Source organism: Lepidochelys olivacea (assembly GCF_965140295.1).
Source record: "Lepidochelys olivacea isolate rLepOli2 genome assembly, chromosome: 5".
Lineage (NCBI taxonomy): Eukaryota > Metazoa > Chordata > Testudines > Cheloniidae > Lepidochelys > Lepidochelys olivacea.
The window spans coordinates 23,661,549-23,675,592 of record NC_140415.1 but is presented as its reverse complement, the minus strand read 5'-3'; the positions used below and the strand labels follow the sequence as shown (position 1 = coordinate 23,675,592).

The 14,044-nt window shown below is 39.2% G+C and overlaps 1 protein-coding gene across 2 annotated transcripts; it reads right to left on the bottom strand.

The window, feature by feature from the left end:
* Positions 1 to 1,340: 1,340 nt before the first annotated feature.
* Positions 1,341 to 13,706, bottom strand: SUB1 (SUB1 regulator of transcription). 2 transcript variants are annotated; one of them, XM_084628464.1, is made up of 5 exons: positions 13,594 to 13,705; positions 10,535 to 10,607; positions 9,289 to 9,408; positions 6,871 to 6,979; positions 1,341 to 1,593 (listed from the first exon to the last, which is right to left on the bottom strand). In XM_084628464.1, the coding sequence occupies exons 2-5, from the start codon at positions 10,604 to 10,606 to the stop codon at positions 1,514 to 1,516; spliced, it is 381 nt and encodes a 126-aa protein (XP_084484590.1). In that variant the 5' UTR covers position 10,607; positions 13,594 to 13,705; the 3' UTR covers positions 1,341 to 1,513. The 2 variants fall into 2 exon arrangements, with proteins under 2 accessions (XP_084484590.1, XP_084484589.1); XM_084628463.1 differs by lacking the exon at positions 1,341 to 1,593 and adding an exon at positions 3,544 to 4,316 and having other exon boundaries at positions 13,594 to 13,706.
* Between the last annotated feature and the right edge of the window lie 338 nt (positions 13,707 to 14,044).

Sequence of the window (14,044 nt, the reverse complement as noted above, 5' to 3'; positions counted from 1 at the left end):
ATCTAAACGAGCTGAAAAATACAACAGTTTAACATTAAATGGGAAAAATACAGCAGATTCAGTACTTGTACATTCAGTGATATACAATCCCCAAACTGCAATTTTCATAACGTCGCTATCTTCTTCCTTGGATTAAAGCAATTTGAAAAATCAGATACACATACATGCACTGCCCCCAACAAAATTTCTTCAATGTAGTGTTAATTCATCCACTAACTCATCTCACACCTCATTTTTATTGTTAACTTGTAATAAGATACTTTTAAGCTTTCCCTTTCAATATTCTGAAGTCATCTATGAAAATTCCCTTCAGTTATGTTGCATCTACTCTACCTCACCTCCTCCTGAAAAGAAGGATCACTCTACTTCAGTTCAGGATCCTGATAGCCAAGTGATAGCCAGCACCAAACAAGCTCTTCCTAAAAGGCTAAAACAACTGTGTACGTTTAAGACACACAAACATGTGGCCCGATCAAGCACTATGAACAGAGCAGAACTGTTTTAGCCCAGATTGAAACCTTGGCTAGGCCAGTTTTAACCCTGCTTGGTTCAATCTACACCAACTGTATTACAGCCTAGTTTTAGCCATGCTTAAGCGGGATTGTTGAGCATGTCTAAAAGCTCTATCACGGCAGGGTAAGGGTTCTTGTCACTTAGAATTATCCCTGGATATCAGACAGTATGTTCAAAAGCTATTTTAATCTAATGCAAAGCTTGAAAAGAGTAAATAAGTAAGGTTATTAGTTCATCTGTTTAAGCTGGGACCTTTGAAATACAATCTTCATAAATCCTATTCTGAGGTAAAAATCTTACCATAATATACATGTATGTATACCATACTAAAATTCTAGTGTCTAAGAACAAAGCTAATTATCTTTTCTAAGTCAAATGATCTGCAGAAAAACGAAAAGGAAGAATGTTGTTTGTGTCCAAGTGTTATTGTGGGATAATCACATACGCTTGTTTAGTGTAATACTTCATGCAAGCAATGCCAAAAAACCTATGTACTTCTCTACATAAGAATAATGCGGTGAATTTTCAAAGACAGCATTTAAGATTATTTACAAAAACTATTTTAATTCTTCATTATTTGGACTTGAGTTGAAATCTCCAATGTAAAAGTTATGAATATTTGCAATAAAGGCAAGGTTTTTTTAATGTCTCCTGATTAACAGTTAATATGAACATATTTTAACTGAACCCAAAATTAAAAGGAGACTAAAAATGGTTAACTGGAAGGCCACAAACAGCTATGCATTATTAGTATTACTGGACTGGTTTTTATTTTACACTGTGTTGAAAGCAAATCATTCCTTTTTAATAAAGCATACACAAATAGCCTCACTTAGAATACACTTTTAATGCACATAAAAAAAAAGTATTCATCTTACAAATTGTTTTGCAATCCAAATATACAATAGCTTGGAAAACAAGTATTTTAGAAAACAAAAGCCAATGTGTAAAAAGACTGCTTAAAACAACTAAAACAGTAAAAGTTTCTGTATGGCTGTTTTTACAGTTTTCTTACTGCATCATCAATATCGGAAATCTGTTCCTTCAGCTGGCTCCACTGTTCTGGATTTAAAGAAATACCTGAAATGCATTAAACACAAATCCTTAGTGCAGTATGAAAACTAAGATGAAGATTTTGTACAACTGTAACAATCTTTGAACCAAAACAACCTTACTATGAGATCAATATTTTCATAACTGTAAAAGTGTTAGCTGTAGTGAGTGTTAGATATTTTAGTTAATGTAATTATTCATTTATGACTATTCACTGGAATATTTATATTTAACTTCAGGCTAAACAAGAGGTTAGACTGCTTATGGATTCTGTTTGGCTGTGGGAAGAAGATACAAACTGTAGTGCAGCATCTTTGTAGAAACCCATCCCATGTGTTATGTGAATGTAGCAGTGGCTCTGATGGCAGGCTGCACTAGAATTCTGGATGAGCTGGAGAGGCCCAGGCTTCTTTCTTTAGTGTGATAAAAGCCATGCGTTTGTGGATTGAGTTTGCACACACACATGTTCTTAGATTCACAGATTCCACGGCCAGACAGGACTATAGTGATCAACTAGCTTGACATCCTGTACAACAGGACCCAGTGAACTTTTGCAAAATTCCTAGAGCATAGATGTTTTCTAAAAAGCTAATTTTGATTTCAAAATTGTCAGTGATTGAGAAACCACTATGACCATTGATAAACTGTTCCAATGGTTAATTATCTCCACTGTTAAAAATTTGAGACTTATCTCCAGTCTGAAATTGGCTAGCTTCAACCTCTAGCCACTAGATTGTGTTACACTCTTCTCTGCTAGACTGATGAGCCAATTATTAAATACTTGCTCCCCATTCCTTAAAGTCACCCTTTAATCTTCTTTGTTAAAACTAAATTCTGTACGTTAAGCATGTAAACCTTTTTGAAGCAGCATCAAAAGCACTGTGCTGCACCCTGTCTGGTTACAGAATTGATCACCATTCTTCTCTCCCACCACACAAAATAGTATGACATTTATCTATATCTTCTCATGCACCAATCTTACTCATGCCTCTATGCACGTTCCTTAAACTTTTAACCCATTGTTTATTTAAGGATTTAATTAATTGTGTCTCCATTCATTCAAAGAGCAATCTAGACACACTTTAGTAAAACACCTGTAACAGGACCCAAGGAAAACAGGATCAGGACTTTTTTGGTACCGAATATTTTTATTATTTGAGAATATTAAAACATAAGTACGGCTGTTGTCAACCACCTGTGAACTTTAATCTAGAGGGGGAAAAAAACTTTTCCTACATTCTTTCATGTTTTGGACACCAGCTAGTCTGAACATGCTGTCACATAGTTTTATCAAGTTTTCAGAGAAGACAGGTTTGTTTTTTCAAGAAATCTTGACCACTTTACTGAAATTGAATATTTAATTTTGCACTGGAAAAAATACCATCACAAACAGCATTAAGCCCTTTCAGTCAGAAAATATACAAATTGATTTCTGAAGCTGTCTCAAAAGTCTTACCATAGTCACCAACTTCATTTCTAGATGAACAAACCAACAAAAAAATCAAATATTCTAATCTAGCATGGTTTTCAAAGTGTGCTGATTTCAGTCAAAGCAATTTAAAGACAATACTCATTTTAAGATTAGATTTTAGATTAGTTTCCAAAAGGAAACATCACACGGTTGATAACAGAGAAGACAGTCATCTATTGATGTAGGGTTAGTGTTGGCCACATTGCCTAAATATCACTTACCTAAAAAAATTACGTCTACACTACACCCTATATCAACAAAACTTACACCACTCCGGGGTGTGAATATTACATCCCCAATCGGCGTAAATTACACCAACATAAGCATTCACATGCACAGCGCTTTGTCGGCGGAAGAACATCTCCCGCCAACACAATTTATGCCGCTCCTGGAGGTGGGTTTTTATGGGGACAGGAAAGCTTTCTCCCATTGGCACAGAGCATCTTCACCAGAGGCGCTGCAGCTGTATTGGTACAACTGCATCGCTGTAGCGCTATACATATAGACATGGCCTTAATAACATACGTGGCTTGTTCAAGCAGCAACTTACTTTACCAAACAAACTTCTTCAGAGAGTTTATGGTCGTCAAATTTAGTGACCTACATTTCTGATTTAGTCAACATTTGTTTAGTCATGTTGGATTTACAAAGGGGCTTATGGAGGTAGACACTTAATTCCCACAGAATTTCAATGGGATGCGTATGTTTAAGTCATTAGGCTCCACTGAAAATCCTTGCACGAAACTACAGTGAGTAGTACATACAGTGAGTAGTACAACAAGTAAATTTTGTTGGGATTACACCAAAACCAACATGTTGGAATGTTACTGCTTGGGCTCTGCTTTCCCAACTGCTGAAGTAACAAAACCTCAATTGAAACCAAGCTCTAGTGCGATATGTACTAAATCAATAGTAGGTAATGGCAAAACAAGGGTTTTGGTTTTTTTTTCAGTTTTAGTAAACTGACTAAATAAATGAGAGAAACTGCACTGAGAAATTTTCTAGAATACAGTGTCTTCATCTGCCACCTGGATTAATTGTTCAAGATAGATTTCCTACTTCCTTTACACACTATCAGTTTCTGAAATTAGAACAAACTAGTCAAGATTTAGATAATGTTGTTTGTACACCTGCAGTAGCTTCAACCCCAGGGGGGAAAAAAAAGTTATTTTCTGAGCTCTACATCTCTGTGAAACTGCCAAGACATTTCCACCAGTCCATGGGTTTAACTTCACTGAGTTCAGCAGCAAAAACATTTTTGGGTGGTTCTCTTCCAGCTCTGAAAATGTATTATAATGTACATGTCATAGCAGCATTCATTTCATTTTTACTTTTAACATCTATACTGGTACTTTAGATTGAGAATACAGGTAAGAAAGTTAGATCAAGGAAGTGCTTTACATATCTACAATTTAACTCTGTTTTTGGGGTACCACTGACATTTTTCCTGCTCCTTGTCCAAGCTTGAACCATCTCAAACTCTTTGTAAAAAGTTGTAAGAAAGATTAGCTGCATATATGACCCAAGCAATCTTCAACTATGAACTCTTCATTGAGAATACCAGTATTGACTACAAAGTAGTCCATGGTTGTTTTGGATTATGAAAATGGATATTTCTTTGACTGCACCAAACAAGTGTTTTAACAAGTTTAGTTGTACTGCTGCTGCCAAATGCATCTGATAGTGGTAATGATGAAGCTAACAACAATGCAGAAAGTGGTCATTCATCTCACCTGTATAATTCTAAAATTAACTGCCTGAAAACTTCGTTGACCCACAGATAATGTTGCACAGTGCTGCCTCGTGCCCTTCCAGAATGTGGAGAGTGGCTAAACTTAAACCTCTGAAAACCAGGAAATACAAAGTTAAGGTTGTGTTGCAGGGATGGTGTGTACCTTAACTCTGTCCCTCTCCAGATGGCAACAGACACTAGGAATGGCTCAGTAAAAATGGTGCCATAAGAAGACATGAGGAAGGACTATGAGAAAGTGACACTGTTTGCGTTGTGTTACAGATCTGAACTGCACCACCACTATAAAAAAAAATAAATTGGAATAGCCATTGCATTCCAAACTCCTATTTCCATGTCAACTAAAATTTTGGAATTAAATTTCTCATGCCTAGTCCCAACCTAAGAGGGTTAACAGAAGATGATAGTTTATCTGTACTCAGATAATTCAAAGCAGTTAGTTTTTAAAACTTCAAACTTTCAATGGATTTAGTCTGTATTGAGGATTAATACATTGGACATTTCAAGAAATTTAGTTAAAAAAACTGAAAAATTACATATTGTGTTTTGCTCAAATGATGTTTATACCAGCAGTATAGTAGTTCAACCTGCTTGTGGTTGGTGTTTTACTCCGTTGCCTAAACTAGTTCATACAGAATGTCTGGGTCAAGTTCAAAACTCAGCAGTACAAGGCAGTCAAATCAAAATGGAGATGTTCAGGTATCCATAATATTATGATGCCCTACTGCACTGCCACCTTTGATATTCTCTCATGGTCCAGTCCCACGCCCACTGTAGTCAATGGGAGTCTTTCCCTAAACATGAATGGACACTGAATGGTGCCTTGAATGACAAACTTCTCAACCTCAAAACACTTAAAATTCTCATTCAGATGAAACGAAACTTCTCTGCTTCTTGTTATAACCCCCACAGGAAAATAACCCAGCAATATTTAACTTTGTTTTTAAATATTTTTCTAAAATGTAATAAAAACGCTAACATTACTCACCAAAAGATCCAGAATATTCAGACTGACAGAGAAACAGTATCTTCAATGTCATCCTTGGCATGGGTAGCACACTTTTCAAAATGTTGTTTCATTCCTGCTACCAAGCCCTGCATTGTCTTTGTTACGCTTATACAGCATGTGATCCTTTCTTAATACTTCCAAATGATACAGGAATCTCTTCAAAAATATTCCCATATGGGACTTTTGCATCTTGGAGACATGGTAGGTTCCCCCAAAAAATGTTTAGTACTATAACTTACTGGTATAACACTGTAAAAATTAAACAAAATTTTTCTGCAAAATTTGTATCAAAGCAGTTGTGTTTCCACTGAACCCTGTTCAGCTCCAAAACTGTAATAGGTTATCATGCAGTTTATTATCTCATGCAATGGTAACTTAAAACTATCTGGGGGAAATAAGAAGTGCTAAAATATTAGAGAAAAATGCAACAGTTATTCAGTAGTCCAGGCTACAGAATTTTTTAATACTTTTCCCATCTATTGTTTCTAAAGAGAAAACGCAGTCTTGTTTTGATGAATGCTATTTAGACATGGTGCCTAACTTCAATCCACTGCAACACAAACTTTTTTCAATTATAAAAATTTAAAGCACAACTTTCAGGCAGATAAAGCAAATTTAAACCTGAATTTACAACTAATTTGTTTAAAAATTGTCTTTTTATTTTTAAGTTATGGGGTTTTATACCCCGTTCTAAAACTGTGGACCATATCCTCTTTGCCAAGGAACCAAAATAGACTTTTAGGAGTGGGAGAAGAGAAGGAAAAGGACCAGAACTGTGGCATGTGCCTAGATTTCCCCCCCAATATTAAGGCTTTCCCATTAAAATATTTTAGAGTTACTTAGAAGATGTCTTATTGGGTAAGAAGAAAGTATAATCAAGACATTAAAATTTTGCATTAGAATCAAGAATGGACATATAGACAAAGATCTCAAAGCCTCATTATTGAGCTGTGAAGCAAATGAATCTGATACTTACAGAATTCTTCAAGTTAGATGATTTTCCACTTTCCTCAATAAAGCTAAGCTAAATATATTTTAATGCTATGCAACTAATGACACAAAATAGAAGTTCACCTTTTCTGCCAGGTTTCATTTCACCTTCTTGATCCATCCAGTATTCTCTAATATCAATTAGGACTTTCCCTTTAAAGTCACGAACACTGACATATCTCATTTTGCCAATCTGCCAATAAAACAAATCAGAACAATTGAATACATTTTACACAGTACTGGATTATTCATTTTTCTAATCAGCATTAAATACTTAGATATGAGACACTGCTTATTGCTGCAGCTTATTTTAGATTTAAGTAGAAATGATTGGATTAAGTATTTTCCTGAAGAAGTATATCAGGACTAATAAGTGATGACAGCATTGATGGATGAAGGACCGAACATGTTTTAAGAGAATTCAGCATTATTTCCTGGAAAAATGGGTGTCCTCAAAAGAAAATTCATTTGTACCTAAAAGCTGAATTCCTAATAAATACTGCCAATTTAAATTACGGATTCTTTCAGAAAAAAATCCTGCTTCCTTGTGCAAACTTTGTTAATGAAGCTAGAAAATGCTAAGAGAAGACAATTCATTCAAATTTGTTTTCAAGCTACAAGACTAATGAAGATGATAACAAAACCATCACCTCCTCCCGCTCTAAATCTGAGTTCTTGTCAATGTTTCCAGAAACAAAGTGAGATCTACACAGGTTAAATAAACAGAAATCCTTGAGGTTATGAATTTTTCCAGTAAATTCAGGTGGTGGAAGCCACAAGCTCCAAACACACACAGATTGATGCTTAGCTCAGGGCTAAATCCCCACAGAACTAGGTTAGAGAATTGGATATCACAACCAAATTAAATCCTAGATGGCACAAGAAAGCAGATTTCACATCTATATATGGCATGCAACTGTCTGGTTTTCTAAGATTAACTGCACCTCACACCACCATTAGAACTTCCAGAAGTCACCCTCTCCACTGTGAAAAACCATTATGAAGCACTGTATTAGTTCCACTGTTTTCAGACACCAAATTACATTAAAGGAAGCTTAAAAGTACAAACACTTTAATATTGTTTTTCCAGGTAAGCAACTGCTTTACTCGCCATAGGAATTTTTAAGTAATCAAGAATGTGAGGGAACAGTGCTTTACCCTAAACATGTAAGAACCCCCTACCTATAGGTGCCAAATTCTGAATTATGTTTCAAGTTTGAAAGCAATGTAAAATAAGTGAAAAACATTCCAAGATGGGAGACTTTCATTCAACATAAAAAGTAAAATATTTTACTGGTTTTCCTATTAATCTTCATATTTAATTGATATGCCACTGACATTCCTAACAGACAAAAGTAAGTCCGAACCAGAATCCCACACTTTGGAAGTGTTCTGATTCAAGTCAGATTCTGGATACATCACAGTGTGCTCTATTTTTAAATACAAGGGAGGCTGAAGATCTAATGTGGAATACTGAAGTTCAAGCCCAACTCTCACTTGCTTTGTCCCCTACCCCAAGCTACTTCCTTTGCCAGCACTAATGCCCTAATTTTAGGCTTCTTTTCAGGCCCTTTCACCAAATTCTTCAAAAGTTCCTTGAATGGAAAAACCCTGTCCCTTTCTTACTGTCTTAAAGCAGGCTCACAGCAGGTATTCTCCTCTCCCCAATCTTTCTTGCAATGAGGAAGAGGAAGCTGGGGCCTTATATTCCTGCTCCTTTCTCAGCACACTGACTGATGCAAGGCTTACAACTCCCAGATATCCTCAGGAACTACAACACCCTGAATGCCTTATTGCAGAAATAGGACAGTATTGAACCCTGGGCCTGTCTTAAAGAGGCCAGCACACTCCGTTGCAAAGACCACTAGCAGTTCTCCATGATGATCTGTTTCAATCTTCTCTGATATTCTGTTAATAAAAACTGAATCCCAGAATAAAGGAGCACATATAAACTCAAGGACAAACTTATCCTTAGACCTGGTCTGGTACGGTGAGAGCTCTGACAGCTGCTCTTCGTCCAGCTGGGTAGGCAGAAGAGAAGTCATACTGATTTCTGGGAACCTCTTGTCAAAGCGCCCTGATTAAAAGTATTCCCATATAGATCAGGTTTTGAATTAACATTTACAGCCTAATTATAATTCTATTAATAGAGTTTAGAACAGAAATGCCTAACTGTCAAAAAAATGACACTATAAACCAAGACAAAATACTGGGAACAAGTGATACAATCAATGAACCAAAGTTAGAATTGAATGGCGTAGCATGGATTATTTTACTCTATCAAATCCTATCACTGCTTTTTCTGGGTATCTCACTTTCACTCTAACATTGTAACCCCATTTAGCCAAAACATGCCAAGAGATTGAATGCTATGCTATACCTGGATAAGAAACCAAAGTGTTCCAAGATTCTCTTCATAAAGATTACAGAATACAGACTGTAACATGCTTCCCCGGGAACCCTTCAACCAACAGTCTCTAGAAGTAACATTATCAATGTTACCTGGAACATATTCTCATCTCTGTTGCTGCTTTGCTTAGAGGAAGCTGCACCTTTAGAACTTTCACCAGTCTTTTGTTTCTTTACAGGCTTTTCTGGAGCCGCTTGCTTTTTCCTCTTTGCCTTTAACCAAAAATTAAAAAAAAAAAAAAATACAAAGCACATCCCATTTTATTAGTTATTAAAAGAAGAAATCAGAGGCTGCAAAGAACTATTATATTATGTAGTTCATCTCACTACCAATACAAGACTTTAATACAGTGAATTTGGGGTGGGATTTTTAAAAGTGCTCTAAGATGTCCTAATTCTGCTCCTACTGAAGTCAATGATAAAACTCTCATTGGAATCCAAGAGGAACAGATTTAGGAGAACAATAAGCACTTCTGTAAGTTCTACCCTTAATGTTTTACCTTACACTAAAATTGCTCAAAGCAGGGAGACAAAATACTGCTATTTCGAAAAGTGAGTGCATGTGGGATTTTTTAAAGACTATGTTAATCTTTTGGAACCCAAAGAAGATCTAAATAAAACTGAGGTGGACAGTACATTTTCTTTTTATACACACTCACCTTGCATTTTAAATCTCCCCAATTCAAGGGAGAGGGAAGGAGAGAAAGAACGTTCCTCTCTCTCTTTTATTCTGACTTTACCATTTTGTTACTAACTTACAAACAGCACTCCAAGATCTTCATGCTTTCACAGCTCTAGTATCTACAGTGAACTACAGAATATACATAACAAAAAAATATTGTTTTGTCATATCTACAGAAAACTCAACCAGCATTTCAAATGCAGAATGCTCACTACAATAATTTTAGCCCAGCATGTATATCAACTCTTGATGGGCTTAAGAAGCTAAACAATCATGTTTCTCAACATCAGCTTTCACAGCTGTTTAGGAGGAAGAGAAATGTTAACAGAGTAAGGGAACTAAAATGGTTTAGTATTCTTGCTCTCACCACAGAGATCTACAGAACTCCAAGAACCTTGTGGTTAAATGCCACAAGCGAAATAGCAAATGATAGAAAGACGATCTTAAAAAAATAGATTCATTCCATATTTAGAAGCATCTCACCTTCCAACCACTGATCCCAGTCTTAATAAAAGAGCTAGGCAACACAAACACCGTGGCATACTTATTCCAGCAAAACTGAATTGCCTCCTAATCCAAGCCAGAATAAGTTTGCTTGGTGTTTTGTTTTTTAATTATTAGACTAAAATGCAGTAAGCAATTGTGTCCAATATTCACCTTTTTGTCAACTTCGCTATCTGAATCACTGCCAGATGAGCTTGAAGACACAAGTTCCTTTGATTTAGGCATTCTGGAGGGAAGAAAGGTATTGTGAAAATATCATACAGGAAACGCTGCCCTTTATGACTGGAATGCATGCCCCAAATTCCTTTGTTAAGCCTCTTCTCTCATCTTATTCAAGTATCTCCTATTTGAAGCCAACATGAAGTGGCAAGAAACTTCAATATATGTCTGTCTGAGCAACAGTGTGATCTCATCATCACCGTAGTCCTTCATCTCCCTTTCCTTTGATCCATTCCCTTCATTTGTGTACTCACTTATTTTGTAACCTATTCAGGACAAGAACTCAGATCATGTCTACACTTAAAATGCTGCATGAGCAGCAGCAGCTTCACCACAGTAGTGTTTTCATTGAAGCGCTACAACACTGAAGGAAGAGCTTCTCCTTTTAGTGTGGTTAATCCACTTCTGCAAGAGGCAGTAGCCGTGTCAATGGAAGAAGCTGTCCCGTTGACATAGCACTGTCTACACGAGGGATTATTAGGGTAGTGTAACTACACTGCTCAGGGGTCTGGATTTTTCAGACCCTTGAGACACGTAGTTACACTGATGTAAGTTTATAGCATAGACATGGCCTCAGTTTTTTTACTTGATTTGTGGTGCACAAAATAGTAATAAACAGGTCAGTCTAAGTTACTAAGAATTTAATTTATTATCAAAACAAACTAATTAAATGTTTCTACATACATTTAAATAGAAGTTTTCAATGAATGTCACAAAACATGTGGGTACACCATTATCTAGCAAATGACTCCCTTCACTCTTATGTACTGTTATTTTGTCTACTTTGATTTCCAGGTCACAGAATGGCAACTGCTGGTAATGAGAGATACAGAACCATCATCATAAACTCTTCTACCTATGTTTCAAAAAATTAAAAAAATACGGTGTTGTGGTTAAGCCACATTTAGGTGAGAATATATAAAACACTATTCGCAGTTCTGCCACATATTTCCTAGGTGATCTCAGGCAAATCACTTAAGACCCAATTTTCATTAGTTTGGCATGCATGGAAATCCACATCTTTTTGAAGAGATACTGCCGGATGTGTCTACTCTGCAAACCTATGGATAGATATAGTATGTGAATATCTAGTATTCCATATACAAGAGAGGCACAGGAAGAATTTTAAATAATTGCTTTTAATATCTTTCCAGCCTTTGAAAGAACAAAGCAGAAAAATATGTTATAAAGGGGAACAGTTTGTAAGGAAGGAACTATAGTGAGAGATTGGGGACTTTGTGAACTACTGGTTTATGTCAAGTAAGGGGAGGATGACTCCCAGGGCAATACAATAGTGCAAGGTAATGTGTTAGGATGAAGACAACAATATATGGCATGGGTAGCCAAACTGGCTCATGAGCCGCATGTGGCTCTTTTACAGTTAAAAAATGTGGCTCGCGGAGCCCCCCACTCTCCACCTACCAGACTTGGTGGGGAGCGAGGAGGCTCAGGACCTCTGCCTTGCAGCAGGATGGTGGGGTAGGGGCTTCTATCCAACAGGGAGAGGGGGGGCCTCAGGGCTTCAACCCCATGGGGCAGGCCTTCCCTCACTTTCGAACTTCTGAAGATTGTCTTCTGTGGCTCAGAGGGTCAATAAGCATGGCCACCCCTGACATATGGAATGAATACATGTGGCGAAAGAACAGTGTCAGGTGAAAAATCAGCCAACACGAGGGAAAATGGAACACAGGTGAGGAGGAGGGAGAATAGGAAATTGGAATGTGCTGGGGGTTACACAAGGAATGAGGGGAAAAAAACAGTCTGCCATGTCATAGGGTTGGAAATGTGTTGAAGAGGAGCAGAACCCACTATGTGGGTGGGAAACAGGATGAAAGACTTGACAGGTTTCAGAGTAACAGCCGTGTTAGTCTGTATTCGCAAAAAGTAAAGGAGTACTTGTTTATTTGAGCATCCGATGAAGTGAGCTGTAGCTCACGGAAGCTTATGCTCAAATAAATTGGTTAGTCTCTAAGGTGCCACAAGTCCTCCTTTTCTTTTTAGGATGAAAGAAGGTAGGCCAGTATGTCTGATACAGCATGCACAGGCAATGGTACAGAATGTTTTAAAAGAAGGGAGATATAATAAGGACAGCAAAAGGTGCATGAAGTGAAGGAGGAGTGGACACCAAGAATGAGAATGTGGAAAGGTGATAGAGAACTAAGGGGGAATAATATAGGGCATGGGCTAGGATTAGCGAGAGAAAACATGGAGGAACAGGGCAATGGGACCGAACGAGTCACTCAGAGGCAAGGTTATCTAGTACCATGGGATGGAAAGAAGACCATGCGAAGAGACATGGGTCACGAGGTGGGAGTAGATATGGGGCACCCAGAGGAAAATGAGGTGGAAAGGAGTCACTGAAGGGGGAATGGAGGGGGATGAGACTGGACAGGTCACTGAGTACAGAATAGGGGACAGCCTAGAAACACAGAAGATGAAGGGGGCAGGCGGTTCCCAGCCGCCATTTTCTCCCTCGTTCAGACGCTCCCCTCCCCCCAAATGAATAGAAAATGGGGGAAGACGGGCCTGGTTAGGAAAGGGGGACACGACACCGAATCACTGAGTGCGGGCGGGGCGGCTAACTGGGGGCGGCAGTCATGTCATGGGACGGAGGCGGGTCGCGCAGTGGGGGATGGGAGTAGGCGGTTCCCCGCCGCCATTTTCTCCCTCACTCGGATGAGCTTTCTTTGCCCCCCAAACATGGCAGCGTCTCTCGACGCAACGCCCCCCCCCCCCACGATGAGCGGGAGGAGGTCTCCCTCCCCCACGGCACTGGGCAGAGCAGGAGCTTGGCGGGAATCCCGCGGGCCGAGCCTTCCCCAGCGTTCGAGGCGCGGCGGCGGCTCATCCTCCCGCCGGGTCCGAGCGCGGAGCTGCCAGACCACCCCTCCCCCGGCTCGCACAAGCCCTGAGCTGGGGGGAGAGGGAGATATAAGATGGCGGCGGGTGGTGGGCACGCAGCCCCGGGGGGGGGGGAGGAGAGCGATACTCACGTCCCGCTCCCTCTGCGTGCTGCTCTCTTCTCCGAAGCACACTACCACCGCCACTAAGAGAAACGGAAATGTCGCAACCGGCAAGCCCCACCCCCTGTCTACGTCATTACGTCCCGCAGCGCCTCACGTAGGGTGCTGCCAAGGCGGGGGTGTTTAAAGAGGAAGGAAGCGTCTCTTTAGTCCAAGCCACGAGGCTCAATGGGTGGCCCTGTGCTTCCCGCCCCGGCGTAGAAGGGAGCCAGCCCCCACACACCCCTGCCCCCGTGTGGCCTGGGCAGGAAACTGATCCCTAGTCACCCCCTTCAGCTAGGGATTAAGAGCCAGGGAGGGTAACAGACCTCTTGTGCAGGGCCCAGGTCTGGCTCTCCCCTGTACCCTAAATTGAAGGGAGAATGGACATGTCAAGAGCAGGGACTCTGGAGCCCCGACTCCCCTTTCGCAGCGTGTGCAT

Excerpts from the sequence above, each read along its gene's own strand:
- SUB1 (XM_084628463.1), bottom strand. The coding sequence starts at position 10,606 with ATGCCTAAATCAAAGGAACTTGTGTCTTCAAGCTCATCTGGCAGTGAT. Across the intron at positions 6,980-9,288 it reads GAGATGAGAATATGTTCCAG|ATTGGCAAAATGAGATATGT; the intron begins GTAACATTGATA and ends TTTTATTGGCAG. Across the intron at positions 4,317-6,870 it reads AATGAAACCTGGCAGAAAAG|AGCTGGAAGAGAACCACCCA; the intron begins GTGAACTTCTAT and ends ATACATTTTCAG.